The sequence below is a fragment of the Penicillium paradoxum genome (genome assembly GCF_028828445.1).
Source record: "Penicillium paradoxum strain IBT 22861 chromosome Unknown utg000004l_segment0_segment0, whole genome shotgun sequence".
NCBI lineage: Eukaryota > Fungi > Ascomycota > Eurotiomycetes > Eurotiales > Aspergillaceae > Penicillium > Penicillium paradoxum.
Window position 1 is genome coordinate 3,567,054 of NW_026643182.1, and position 14,310 is coordinate 3,581,363.

Consider the following 14,310-nt stretch of genomic DNA (forward strand, 5'->3'; position numbering starts at 1 on the left):
GCCGGGATATTGTGAAAATCACAACAGAAATTATTGTCAGAAAAGAATGTGACACCCAGGTAAATCCTCAACTACTTAAACTTCATACACCTGAAGAAAAGTCGAGTCGCTTATCTCGCCGTCTTTTCGAATCGCAAAAAAAAAGTCGAGAGAATCAAAGGCGGTCAGCCACGGATCAACCATCGCCCGCGTGCAAACTGAACAAACAAATCTTATACAATTTGCATCAAGGGCTGTAAGTAGAACCGTCGACTTCTCGAGTTTCTAGAGAATTCAGTGGTCTAAATGGGATATAGCTAGTTCGAGTATCGAGATGCAAATGTGTCAGATCTACATTATACTACGGAGTATAGTCCCCATGCGTTGGACATGTCACACAAGTATCTGATGCGCATTTTGGCCGTTCAGATCAGGCAAGCCGTACAGAACTTGTGGAGACAATGGACGTTTTCTAAACAGCGCTATTTAACTACGATGCGAAGTAATTGAGCAATCAATAAATATCTGTTAGTCGAAGAGCCAACTGTGAAGTATGTAAATGGCCCTGTCCAGATTGGAAAGCGGTATTGACGGGCAGAACACGATCCCCGCGACGCGTGCGACACGCTCCCAATTGAGTAAAATGGTGTTGAAGAGACAGGCTGTATCTTGAATTTTCCTCTCCACAACACAACACCACACATCATGGGTACGTATCATCCTCCACACGTGTAAATTTTGGGTCCCTCGATCATCTAACACTCTCACTAGACGGCAATTACAACAATTATAACTCATTCGGCGGCGGTGGCGGCGGTGGAGGGTTCATGCCGGGCGAGACTAACAGTCCCGCGGGAGGCAAGGTATACATATAATCCCAGGTGATCTATATAGCTACCTCGGCTAATCATGAACGCAGACTGGTGATCGGGATAACAAAACCCTCCGTCCCGTGACAGTGAAACAAGTCCTCGATGCCTCCCAACCCTTCCCCGAGGCGCCATTCCAAGTTGACGGCGCCGATGTCGCCAACGTCCTATTCATGGGCCAAGTACGCAACATCAGCTCACAGAGCACAAACGTGACATACAAGATCGACGACGGCACAGGCGAGATCGAGGTCAAAAAATGGGTTGACTCGACCACCGCGGACAACATGGATACCGACGACGTGAAGGCGCCCGGTGATGGAAAGAGTGAGCTTGAGATCAATGGCTACGCACGCGTCTTTGGATCCATCAAGTCTTTCGGCAACAAACGTTACATTGGTGCTCATTCCGTTCGGCCCTTGACGAATATCAATGAGCTACATACCCATCTGCTCGAGGCTACTGCTGTGCATTTGTTCTTCACTCGCGGTCCACCGGGCGCCGCTGCTGCTGGCGGTGCTGCCGGTGGTGTTGATGCTGTTATGGGTGGTGCAGATGATGGTGCTGGGCAAAACAAGGTTCTTGCTACGATGTCGGCCCTTGCGAAGAAGATTTATACCCTGCTCAAGAATGAGCCTCAAGGAACAGAAGGTATTCACATGCAGGTCATTTCATCGAGACTCAACGTCCCTGCATCGGATGTGGCTAGGGCCGGTGAGGAGTTGCTCAATGCTGGTGTGATCTTCTCAACTACAGATGAGCAGACGTGGGCGTACCTGGAGTACTAAAGCAATATGAGCGGTCATGTGTGTGTTTTTCGATAAGGGGCACATCTAGACTCCAATGATATCATGATTTGTCTTCTTATACAGCAGCAGCCATAAAGACTCTGGCCTCTCTATCTCCAGAATCTTGTAGAACCATATAGATACGGCAGTCTAGTGAGCCCAGTGTAATACCACTTCGGTTTTGCCTATATTACAAAGCAGTCAGGATACTAGGTAGGCACAAAGACAATTGAAATAGAGGTTGAAAGGGAAGCTCTATAAAGGAGGTAGATATTATGTTAATAAACTGTACGAGGTCGACAGCTGCTTTTAATTGTAAAATGATATCAAAATTCCTCCATTCCCCTCGTAAAGGGGGTTATGCATGCTTAAAATCAATACCCACCGTACATTGTGGTGTTCAGGTCTGAGGATAGGTGTTCCAAGATATACTAAAAGGGAGACTCCGCAATGCTAAGGGAAATTGATATTTCTGAGTCTTGATATGAGCCCATAGTGGGGAGGAGGTTTGAATATGGAGGAAATCCGAAGTAGGAATGGCCTCAGTAGACTGCCATAATGTAGATGAGATTGAAAACAGGGCTAGAACTGAAATACATACATTGGAACCACCGCTGGTGCAGGACGAAGTACAAAATAAATAAACACATGTGCTGGAAAGATGTCAAAGTCTCTTTTTATCATGAACAACATATCAAATCATGTTAACGCATCTCCTCGTATGTACCGGGGATCTGTTTATCCATTCACGTTAACTCATTCCTCTCCAGAGCTTCCTCGACAGAGCGGTTCCAGTTAGCCCGGCTAATGAAAATGGCCTCGATGAGGGAAACTAGGCAAAGCCCAGGGGCAACACCAGTCCACAAGCCCATCACGCCCCAGTTCAAACCAAATGCAGTGCCTATGCTAAGGGGCAGAGCGACCACATAGTAACAGAAAAGCTGGATGTATCCGCCCACCTCCTGACGACCCAGCCCACGGAGAATTCCGTTGCAGTTGGCTGCAAGAGCATCAAATAGCTGGAAAGCCGCACAGATTGGAAGGACCTGCGCCACAATTTCAACAACTTCGGGGTCAGAGCTAAATAGCCTGGGTACATATGACCGCAAAGTTGAAAGAAGGACCATGTTAAACATGCCGACGATTGCCGCTCCACAGAAGCTCACTTTTGCGGAGGTCTTTGCGGCATCGACCAAGGTAGCGCCGATGAGATTGGCGATCCGCGTGCTACCTGCGATAGAGAGGGGGAATGGGATTTGCCATGTGATGCTGGAGATGGTGGCTAGAATGGACTGCGCTGCGAGTGCCGAGGTGCCGAAATAGCTTGATGCCAACGTCAGAATCTCGAAAGCCAGACATTCCGCCTCGACCATGATCAACCCTGGGAGTGCGAGACGGATCATCGGACCCCAGTTCTGGAATGCTCGTGTGGTAAATCCGCACCAACACTCGGATCCCACAAAGAAATATACATAGATGAACAAGCAGAGTGGGAGGAGATTCTCTGTGATCACGACGGCAATCGGAGCTCCAATGAAGCCCCATTGAAGTTTCTAATATCAAAATCAGTATGATCGTTCCCAATGAGCTGGAAAAGTACTTACCCAGACGAGGAACCAATTGAGAAACGCATTCAGTGGCGCGCAGAAAAGCAAAACATACAGGGACGCAGAAAACACACCCTGAGCCTGCAGGTATCGCTTTCCGCTCTCAAAGCAAGCAAACGCTGGGGTTCCCAAAAGAGCAATCTTCAAATACAGGCCCGCCATCTCAGCGACCTCCTTCTCCGGGACAATCTTGGCAAGGATATGCTCCGAAAAGTACCAGGTAACCATGATTGGTATGGTAATGGTCCACAGAAAATACACCATACGTAGCATCTGCAGACCCACCAGCTTTCTCTTTCCAGAGCCGTATGCCTGGGCACAAAGTGTATCCAAACTGGTCGCCAGGCCCGAGTACACAGCATTTCCGGTAATAGTTACGGTCATACTGGCGAGACTGACGGCTCCAAGCTCTTCCTTGCCCAGATGACCAATTGTAAAGATACTAGCCACGGTCAAGGAATACTGCAGTAAGAAAGTGACCATGAGAGGCAAAGAGTATTTCATGATAACCTTGGCTTCACGCTGCCAAGTCGTGTGAATTAGGCCTGCTGCAACGGCTTCGACCCATCTTCGGTCAATCTCCTCCAAGTCCATTTCACTGCCTGCAGTGTCGGCAGGACCCTCCCCAAGTAGAGCAGTGGTTTCACTTGCCGCGTCTGTCTCCGGGTCTCTGCTTCTAGAGCGCCGGGAAGAAGCACTTGGCCGTCGAGATGAGAGGCCTTGACCAATGGCAGCAGAAAGCATACCACTCATCTTACGTTGGAGACTGTGGGACTTGCCATGTGCATGCTCAGGCGGGATAACATGGTTATCGCTCAGTAAGTGGCGTTCCTCTTCAATGACTTGCTCGCGCTCGCTTTGAGACAGCGATTGCTGGTCTCCCGCCCATGGAATTATAGTTCCGTGGCTCACAGACGTGACACAGCTAGGCCGACGATAGGAACCAGCTAAAGAGCGGGGGTTGGTGCTGGTATAACTGGCGGGCGGGCGTGCTGTTGAGATGTCGGAAGCTTCATCAGTGGGTGTTTGATCCTCTTCACTGTAGTTTGCAAGGTCCCGTGCGATTGCTGAAGCAGCAATAGGCGAGCTGGATGTAAAGGATCGGCTAAACGAGTTTTGATGCTCGGCAGGATTGGCCGAGCGGATATTTCGGGGCGCCATGATAGAATGTGCGGAATGAGACTATGAATCATTTACAGCCAGCGCATCATTTACAGTAAGATAGAAGACAAAGCAAACTATCTGGAGCCCTTTACCTAGGGAGAGTGTAGGAACTTGGAAACTTGCGGAGAATCTTTGGACGGAAAAGGATTACCTCAAGCTGGTTGCAGATGTAACTGTAATACCAGCAATACTGCAGATCCAGGTCCAAGCTTCTCGCGTACTGCGTATCATACGGAAATCCCCGCGAAAGATGCAAATCACACGGGGGATGGCTGTACTCCGTACTCTTTTGTATGCGCGCAATCGACTGGGGTAATTTGAAGAGGGATGATCGCACATTTTTGGAACCTGAGTCCCAGGAAGCTTGAGCTTCAGAGTATCTCTGTTTTTCTTATGAACTTATTACCGGTTTGCTCCTGTATACAACTAGAGCTCACCCATACATCAATCAGCTCGCATGGCTTAGCGGTAAAGCGCATCACTAGTAATGATGAGATCCTCGGTTCGATTCCGAGTGTGAGCAATTTCTTTTTGTTTGGTTCTTTTTCTCTCTCTGTTTCGTCGAGATCATCTTTGACCTGATTATTTTTGTTCATTCGCTTCTTGGTCGGTATCTACTGGTATGGAAATCACATAGCTCTGGGGTTGTGTTCGGGTTGACAATCAAGTCACTTTTTCCATGCGAACTACTCCGTAGGTAGCAGTTATATATATTCTCGCGGACATCACATCCTCCAACATCACCCAAGCCCGGGCATATGATAAATAACACGCTCAACTGGGCCATTGATCTCATCGAATCACCCGATCAACGCCGATCAACAAATAAGCCAAAAGCAAAAACGACGGTGACATCATTCCAAAAACAGTATAGAGCATCACATGACTCGTCTGTCTCAGACCCTCCAGGGCAGTCCCCCAGGTTTTGTCCAGATCTGCTGTTTCTGGAGATGACCGAGCTCCAAGACTCAATTTCTCCATGTCACGAACGGTGACACAAGTAGGGGGGTTCGTCCTCCTTACAACCCTCTTATCAACCCAGTACATTCCAAGCCGGTCCTCGTGGAAGAGTAAGTCAAACCGCCCAGCTCTGCAGAAATGACTCGAAACCAGCGAACCTCGTTATGATGTGGCTGGATCCCTTACATACCGTTGCATTCTTGATTTCGAGGCTTACTGAATTTCCACGATGCCCCACCTTACATGCCCAGCCCGAGAGTGACAGTCTGGTTGACACTTCTGAATAAAGACACACCGAGTCCCAACGCCACATCCTTCTCTCCCGCCCTTACTTCGGTGCGCTTCTGTTCGAAAACACCGCCTCCGATGCCCGCGACCACTGCGCCAATGAGCGCACTTTCCTCTCATGGCTCCGTCTGTCGATGTACTTGGCTGTAGTGTCACTGGCCATCATCATCTCCTTTCATTTCCGGGATCAGCCCACCGGCCTAGAGAGGCGCATGGCCCTACCCCTCGGCATTATTTTCTGGGTATTGAGCTTGACTTGTCTGGCGAATGGGTTTGCAAATTACTCGCGTACGGTCAGGAAGTACGCGCGCAGGGCAGCGTTGGTGCAGAGTGGCTGGAAGACACAGGTTGTCTTCACGGTAGTTGGGACCGTTATCCTGGGCAGTTGCATTTTGTTTTTATCGACGGATCCGGCAGAGTAATGATCATCATGGGCTTGGATTTGTCGCTCTAGTTTCTTAGCGTTGGTGTTGGCATTCTTGGGCATTTCGGTTGTTTTTATTCCATCCATGATTTATGTATATATGTCTTGACCAGAATTCTCTGGTGATACTGCGGGGATACGTTCAAGGAACAACTCGAAACCTCTCAAAATAAAGCCTTCAATATTTCATATCTGCTTTGGCTGAAAATAAACCACAAGGGCAAATGATCCGAATTAGGTGATATCGTGAGAATCGTCTGGGGTGCAAAGAGGTATATTTCCATGAGTCGCGTAAAAATGCGGATTGCTCTGAGAGATGCGAAAAAAAAAGGAAAACAGCAGAAAGATCGAAATGAGATCAAAATCCGACGGTATGTGCATTGGATTCTTCACATCCGACGGATCTCCTGCTCGTTCTTGTATTGTTCCAAAGCAGGGGTACCAAGGTGGCTCCACCACTCGAACAACATCGAGTTGCAGATGAGCTTGAACCAAGGAGTGAATTTCAATCCGGGCTGCTCGAACATTGCCTTAAGCTCATCGGCCGAAACGTAGGTGGTGTCTCGGACCTCGTTGAGGCTGGGTTCCAGGTCGACATCAGCCTGGATGAAGAGGATATAATCCACTAGGAAATTGTCAGTGATTGCATACATCAAGTCGGACATGCGCTGTGCCATGCAGGCAACTTACCCTCATGCTCACCCCATTTTCCATCACTGGGGGCCTTGTAGTGGATTCTGGTGAAGAACTCAAACTTGTCCAAGGGGACTTGCTCTGCCTTAATGCCCAACTCGTGGTTCAGCTTGCGCTGAGCGGCACGCTTCACACCCATGACAGCAGCATCCAGCTCAGAGCCGGTCTCACCGGGAATTCCAAGGGGATGTGAGCAGCAAGTGTTGGTCCACATGTCGGGGAAGGTAATCTTCTCGGTGGCGCGCTGCTGAAGCAGCAGGCGCTTATTGGAATCGAAAAGAAAGACCGAGAAGGCGCGGTGAAGAAGACCCTTGTCAATGTTGGTCATCAAATGGCCTGCTCAAATGCGACTGTCAGTGCTTTTTCTCATGTTGTGCCCGCCACTACCCCGCCATTTTATATTTCCGGGGTTGGTTCTGAGGAGCAGAACGTACAGATCTTCTTGCTGGCGCTTCCAATCGGTCGGTCGTTGTTGTCCAAAACAATGCAAACCTCCTCCATCAGACGGACCTGTTCCTCATCGTAGCCCTCCAGCTCATTCCCGCGTGCGGTGTTCGTTTGGCTAGTGGGGAGGATCTCGCGGGCCAGAGATGTATCGACCTCGGGGAAGAGAGTGGCGACATTGTCCGCCGTAATCTCAGGCGGACTAGTGATAGTTGCGGTAGCGCTCATTTTGGTTGAGAGTTGAAGGAAGTTGAAAGAAAGCAATGGGTCCCAACAAACAGAAATCAAAAGGAGATACTCCAGTTGTCTATCAAAGGCGGCAACGATCGGCAGTTCATTGGCCTGCAGTTCTTCCTGGCAAGTATTTGGGCCGTTGGGACCGTTGGATACTGGTCTCTAACTTCAAAGTCTCGCCAACTACTTTGGTTATACAATCTAATTTGTTCTCCAAGAGACTCGACATCTTCCCCTAGGTCGGTGCATCTGCTACGATGGACGTCTCCGGCGAGCGAAGTCAAGCCCGTCCTCGATCCAGGCCGGGATCACTCAGAATCCCAAGTGGCATTGTAGATAGTGATACCATCCAATAATGAGGTTCAAACTTCCAATCTATCTTTTGGACCGTCTATTTACCCCCTACATACATGTACTAATTCAATTGACAAGTTACAATATCTTACCTTCCGCAGCTTGTCACCACGGCCATATCACGATCATGTCGAGGCAAGGGGCATTCAAAGATAGAACAGGAAAACACAGTGAAGAATTGGTATACGGATTGATTCACTGGTCTGGACAGAACATGAAGGTGAAATTTTCCTATACTGTATACCGTTCTCCAAGCATCTTCTGTTGCCGAGGGTTAATATGCTGGCCTCGGAAGAAGGCAACGCTTCCTTCGGCAACCACCAAGCCTAGCTCATCCTTTTGCTAATCTATCAGACCTTCCGGTTATAGACCAATGGTCTTGGTTCTGATACGCCTGGTTAATGAAACGAAGTAACCTCTTTGGCCGCGGATAACAGCGGTCGTTATTTTCTCTCAGGATCGGCTTGGCTGTCGGGGTCTACGTGGGGGCGATGATAGCCCCGCACGTTGGACGTTGTCGATATCGTCGGTGTCGTCTAGAGCAGACGGAATAGCCTATATGGGTGACCATGACTGAGGTCAATACCGGCTTTCTCTGAGCGCTCTTGGGTAGGCTTAGGGAGACCGAGAGCCTCTTTCTTGGGAAGTGCGACGTGGATGATGCGTGAATCCATTGGAGCGGGGGCCATAGTGCCAATCCCCGAGGCCTTCCAAAGTTGTTGGCTGTTAGCAGTCTCAAATTCGATATCCAGCCTGTTATGTACGCTTTAGAAATCTAGATCCTCTGGTTGATCGAGGCTTTGCAATGTCGAATATATGGGGTTGGAGCATCTCATCGCCCTGGCGCATCACACCTTTTGCAAGCCATGAATGTCTTGCCTTATATCTGATCTCTGGGATATAGTCTTACCCTTATGTCTACCCCTCTCCCCGTCCCTCGGCCCGTGTTGGTTAGATGCGGAGGGTCCAATCTATACATTCTGGGTATTGTTGCCAGTGCAAGGGGTTGTCCACCGATCCCACAATCCACCCAAATCACGACCACATAGCAATTCTCACCACTGTCTGAGCTTTCAATGCCGTTCTTTCCGGCATACGACGTTCTATGAGATGAGTGCGGATCCCTCAGTGCGGAGCCAACGGGCCCTCGGGTGGTCATTTAGAGTGGATCACAAGTGAGGGGAAGCCTCAAATGAACTTGATATATAGGCAGGTTCGCTCCTCTCTCCTTTTCTCCTCTTCTGTAAGAGTCGGCCATAATGACTGAATCCCTTCGAGTTGCTGTTATTGGGGCTGGCATCAGCGGCGTAGTTACCGCTGGGCATCTTCTGGCTGCCGGATTTCAAGTAACGGTCTTTGAGAGAAATAATGCATCTGGCGGAGTCTGGTAAGAGCTCGGACTGACCAATATCTCAATAATCATCACCCTGAAGCGATGAACTAATGACACTTCTGGACACCGCAGGCTTTATGATAAGCGAACTCCGCTTGAAACCCAGTACCCATACTCAAAACCGTCTGCTTCGCAGGAATACGTGAGAGATGGACGGGGGGACAATGAGCGAAAGTTATTGATACACGCACCTCCAGGGTAAGGCTTACCTTATATCTCTTTATGGCGGGTAAAGCTTAGTATTTTGTAGGCCCTGCTACGAGAGCCTCTGCAACAATGTCTCAACGCCCTTACTACAGACGACGCTCAATGCGTGGCCTGAAGGCACTGCTCTTTATGTGAAACATCCTGTGATCAAGGATTATATTCAAGATACGTCAAAAAAGGCCGGCGTTGACCACATAACTAAATTTGGCGCCCGGGTCACTCGAGTCTACAAAGAAGGGGCAACATGGACAGTTCACTGGAGCACTTTGAATGACCGTGATGGGGATCCAGTTGAGAAGCCGGAGTCTGCGGTAAGATCGCATTCAAATCAACCGAGTCCCTTCTCAAATAATCTTTTTCTTAACATGGGCTTAGGAATTTGACTCGGTTATTGTTGCCTCGGGCCATTATCATACGCCTCTCATCCCCAATATTCGGGGCCTAGCCGAAGCAAAAGCTCGATGGCCCGAATTGGTTTTCCATTCAAAGTCCTTCCGAAGATCAAAAGGATTGGAAGGAAAGGTGGGCGAACCTTTCTACATTATGCAGTACGTCACTAATCGGAACCGTAGAACGTACTCTTGATCGGTGGGGGCATTTCGGCTCTTGATATAGCCAAAGAAACCAGTACAAGTGCAAATCATGTCTACCAAAGCACTAGAAATGGCGCCTTTGATCTCCCTGAGACTGCGCTTCCATCGAACGCCACCAGAATTGGCGAGGTCGAGCTATTTGAAGGCTCTAATTCAGATGTCTGTCCAGATGGCGCGCACTTGCCCTTGACTATTCATCTCAAATCCGGGGAGACCTTGGATAATATCGATACAATCATTCTCTGCACAGGGTATCACTTGGCACTTCCATTCCTCGACGATTATAACGACTATAACGTGTCTGCCACCGAGGCAAATGACAGCGTGCTTGTCACCGATGGCACTCAAGTTCACAACTTGCATCGTGACATTTTTTATATTCCTGACCCCACGCTCGCATTCGTCGGAGTCCCATTCTATGTTGCAACGTTCTCTTTATTCGAGTTCCAAGCTATCGCCGTAACAGCTTTTCTGTCTGGAGAGGCAAAGCTTCCATCTACCGCAGCTCTACGGACGGAATATGATAATCGCATCAAAGAGAAGGGCTATGGACGGAGTTTCCATTCCCTCCAAGATCAAGAGCAAGCTTATGTCACAGAATTGATGAAATGGCTGAATACCGGAAGAGTTGAAAGGGGTCTGTCTTTGATTGAGGGTCATACTGAGACCTGGCATAGAGAAAAAGCGGCTTTAGCCGAAAGACTCAAATTGCTTTTCGCAGGGCAGCTTCCTCCGGCTGATGCTCTCAAAAGCTCATTGGAGACTGAAGTCACTGCATGAATTCTCTGGGAGTGAATATTAGATCTCTTGCTTAATTCAATCTCAATACATCTTTGGTCCATGATTGCACGCAAATTGAATTTGAGTGTCAAGTTCGGAAATGGCAAGGTCGAAGAAATTGTACGTACAATGCGAAGCATGGGCTTTCAGGAGCTATAATTTCGAGGGCTAATGTAAAAGTATTGAGGTTTTGGTCACAAGCTAACCACCAGTTATGTAAAGAGCTTCTCTAGCCGTCGTCGCGATGCCTCCAGCTTGGGCTTATAATTCTTCCTATTGCACATGGCTTCCTCGTAGTTCTCATGTGAGACCCAGGCATCGTGCCCAAAAACCTGAGTTCGGAGATTGTCAAATTCGCCATAAGTGTGAGCCCAAGCATTCGCTTGGCTCGATTGTCATCTATATCCTTCGGGGAGGGCGAAGCTGAACACGGGACCTTGGAGGCATTCTACGCCTGCAATCTGCTGAAGTGCTGTAGTATCGGACCGAATATATCGTCGGTCTAATTATTTCTGCTCATCCAATAGCCACTGGCCAGATGTCTAACGAAACAGATCGCTATTTGTCTCAGTTCGTTCAGGCCGTTCACAACTGATTCGACTAGTCTGCGCTTGATGGAATTATTGATATCGCCTGGAGGATATGGTTGGGCCTGATTGTTTTGTCGCTTGTTGACTAAGGAAAATTGAAGCTCTGCGTATTCGGTGCATTGTGCTCTTGGAATATTTAGGGAGGTTCACAAGTCAAGAAAGAGCCCGGGGCGATGAGTCGTGAATGATGAATATTACATGATAAAATCTTGTTTTGGGCACCCTGCAATGGCTATTTTTTGATTGCATCCCTCTTCTGTCGCCCCAACTCTTGTTACCAGCGTTGTGGCCTAGTAAAGAGGTTATAACATCCATATTGATAGTGGCAGTGATATGACTCCCTGCGATTGGATCATAATGCAAGATTGCCATCAAACCTTGCAGAGGCTTGGATCTCCATTGAAGACCCTGTCAACGACTCGACTATGATGCAAGTATTTGATGAGCTGAAGGCTGATGCCAAAGAGAACGGTCATTGATGAGCGGCATCGGAGGCAAAGCTCAAATCGAGGGTATGCTATGTACCCCATCGAGACAAGCGTATGCCTGGTATGGTGTGAACAGATGCCATAGGCTTGATTTGACCAGTCTCCAGTTTGATGAGGTACGTTAAATCTATGCTCCAAACTTAAATGGGACCTGAGTTACTGATGATATTTATTACTGCTAGATGTCCGAGTGAAGTAGATATGTTCTGAAAGGGATCAGCTATTGATTTTGCGCAACGGAGGGAAGAAAGGGAGAAAGGCTCTCTGAGGAGTATACGGAGTAGGCTTCGGCTCGCTTCATTCTGAAGACCTTATTTGCCATCTTGTTCAATATCTGGGAGGCTCATCTTAGTATGGAGTACACAAGATAGCTTCTTCAATCCCGCAGGACTGGTTCTCAACGAATGATAACCCATATCTAAGCATCCGGAAGATATATAGCCTTTTCTAGAGGACACGAACTACGGAGTAGCGGAGCCAACCCGAAATGAATCAAGGTCTCTAGATCAAGTTGCCACTGTAGTCTCCAGATTGAAGCTAAGCTCGTATGTATTAAAGGCTTGGCATCTCAGCTTCAATCACCTAAGGGAGGCCGAATTCATATATCGGGCCCTTAAGGGGTAGTCTCTCCCCCCTTTGACCTACTCCACATACAAATAGATATTAACATGTTGGAAACCCCGTTTCCCAGTGTACGAATCAACTTGTATCCTCTACTCCATGTCTCGTACGGAGTAGAAAAAGAAAGCCCAGGTGTGATGAGTCGCAAGAATGTGTACGGAGTAGCTCGTGTCATGCGGGTGATCAATACCCATGTCAATGTCCTCCCCAGATCCCCCAATCAAACATTTAGTTCCTTCGGAATCTTGATACAACATGGTACTCCGTACGGAGTACCAACGCCCAGTCACTAAATATCCCCCACATTCTTTTGACTTTGGTGTAAGATGACGCTTACCGGGTTGACCGGTCAAGATTATCTCAGCTTGGATGTTGCCCCAATACGATGTGGCCTAGATCCGCAATCCAAATGCCAAGCTTGAACGCATCGTACAAAGTACGGAGTACGGAGTAATGCTAACGATATACCTTACAAAAGTCCCTGCGATTGGAATCCAAACTCAGGGGTATTCCGGCAGCCTAAACAACTCGAACAGGACTATTCCGTATACGAACAGTCGATACGTGAGCTAGACACCTGTGTGTACTCCGTGCTCCGAGCTCCGTACGGAGCTACCGATTGCAAAGACGTTGGCACTAGGGGACTTAGTGGCGCTGGGATGAGTGATACGTAGCACATCGGGACACCCGTGGGCGTTTCCACCAGATGAGGCGCGGATATTTGCGGGATTGTGATAGTCCTTTGGAAATTGAGGAACCAGGGATTAGAAGAATTCCTTGTTGTTTTATGGGGATCGACATTGATCTTTCCTACAAGAAAGTCCTTTCTTCGTCTTTTTTCTTCTTCTTTCTTCTTAGTTCGGGGCCATGGCTTTATGAAAATCATCCCGGTGATCTGCAAATTAGAAGCCCTAGAATTATGTGGCCAGACGCCAGCCTCCAATTAGCCACAGGGCTGTTGTGTTATTTCGGGTGGTGCAATGATGTGACTATCACCTCTTTTCGGGACAAGAGGGAAATAGTGGCAGATAGTGTCCTAAAGGAAGACGCCTCGACTCCCCGCAACTCGGACGGACAGCCTATCGTGCTGGAGGAAAACACCTCCTGATTCTTAGGGCCCACTTGTTAGAATGTCCCAATCAGGGGAGGGGGAAAAAGAACAAGAAAAAAACTCGGCTCTTCCGGTTGCAACCTGAAAGGTCCTCCGGTCCTGTACTCCATATGTTGGGCAGCTATTCGGATGTATGCGATTATGGACCCAGCGATAGGCGAACAGACGCGACGTCTCCTGCGCGGCTGGAGGCAGAATTCCAAATATCGAGTCTCCACTTCACACGACTAGCTTCAAGCTCGAGCAGTGGAGATAGCGGGGTGTCTGAGCTTTGGACAATAATGATTCGGGATTATGTATTGAATATTATGGAATGGGTAATCGGGAGATGGATGTCCACTCTATTATAGTTATAGCGTGTGATAGAACAAGGATTAATAAATTGCAGGAAGAGGTTGGGGCTGGAGAGGTGAGACATACCGGGAAGACTGAAATCCTTTTGGGGGATATATTATATATATATTTTGTTAGCCAGTATTTTAAACGAGGACTCTGTACTCCGTATACCGGCTCGGATTCCGTGAAAACACTAAGGGGTTAGAGTTAGGTCGAACGAGTTCTCGTTGAAAGATCGGCAAGCGAGTCTCGAAGATCCCTTCGCTTGATTTTAGCGTGTGATTCGGCGTTCCTGGGTGGAGCGCGGCAAGAGTCGAGGTCCAACGGGCCTCGGGGGAGTACACCCTCTGGGACATTGCTTTTCCCTTCGCTTTTTTTTTCATTCTT

General features: G+C 48.4%; 5 protein-coding genes across 5 annotated transcripts; 3 read left to right on the top strand and 2 right to left on the bottom strand.

Moving 5' to 3' along the window:
• Positions 1–684: 684 nt before the first annotated feature.
• On the top strand, positions 685–1,636 carry N7457_005004 (uncharacterized protein; the record flags this gene model as incomplete). Its single annotated transcript, XM_057176049.1, has 3 exons — positions 685–688; positions 751–842; positions 899–1,636. 3 exons carry the CDS (start codon positions 685–687, stop codon positions 1,634–1,636), a joined length of 834 nt encoding a protein of 277 aa, XP_057033096.1.
• Positions 1,637–2,382: 746 nt separating this feature from the next.
• N7457_005005 (MATE family efflux transporter) lies at positions 2,383–4,404 on the bottom strand (the record flags this gene model as incomplete). Its single annotated transcript, XM_057176050.1, has 2 exons — positions 2,383–3,189; positions 3,241–4,404. The coding sequence occupies 2 exons, from the start codon at positions 4,402–4,404 to the stop codon at positions 2,383–2,385; spliced, it is 1,971 nt and encodes a 656-aa protein (XP_057033097.1).
• Positions 4,405–5,357: 953 nt separating this feature from the next.
• N7457_005006 (DUF202 domain-containing protein) lies at positions 5,358–6,077 on the top strand (the record flags this gene model as incomplete). The annotated part of the gene is given in 3 exon segments (XM_057176051.1): positions 5,358–5,398; positions 5,412–5,477; positions 5,657–6,077. 3 exon segments carry the CDS (start codon positions 5,358–5,360, stop codon positions 6,075–6,077), a joined length of 528 nt encoding a protein of 175 aa, XP_057033098.1.
• A 391-nt stretch (positions 6,078–6,468) lies between these two features.
• On the bottom strand, positions 6,469–7,444 carry idi1 (isopentenyl-diphosphate delta-isomerase IDI1; the record flags this gene model as incomplete). The annotated part of the gene is made up of 3 exons (XM_057176052.1): positions 6,469–6,704; positions 6,770–7,108; positions 7,207–7,444. The coding sequence occupies 3 exons, from the start codon at positions 7,442–7,444 to the stop codon at positions 6,469–6,471; spliced, it is 813 nt and encodes a 270-aa protein (XP_057033099.1).
• Positions 7,445–9,063: 1,619 nt separating this feature from the next.
• Positions 9,064–10,777, top strand: N7457_005008 (putative FAD dependent oxidoreductase; the record flags this gene model as incomplete). The annotated part of the gene is made up of 5 exons (XM_057176053.1): positions 9,064–9,191; positions 9,270–9,395; positions 9,448–9,715; positions 9,780–9,926; positions 9,977–10,777. 5 exons carry the CDS (start codon positions 9,064–9,066, stop codon positions 10,775–10,777), a joined length of 1,470 nt encoding a protein of 489 aa, XP_057033100.1.
• Positions 10,778–14,310: the final 3,533 nt, after the last annotated feature.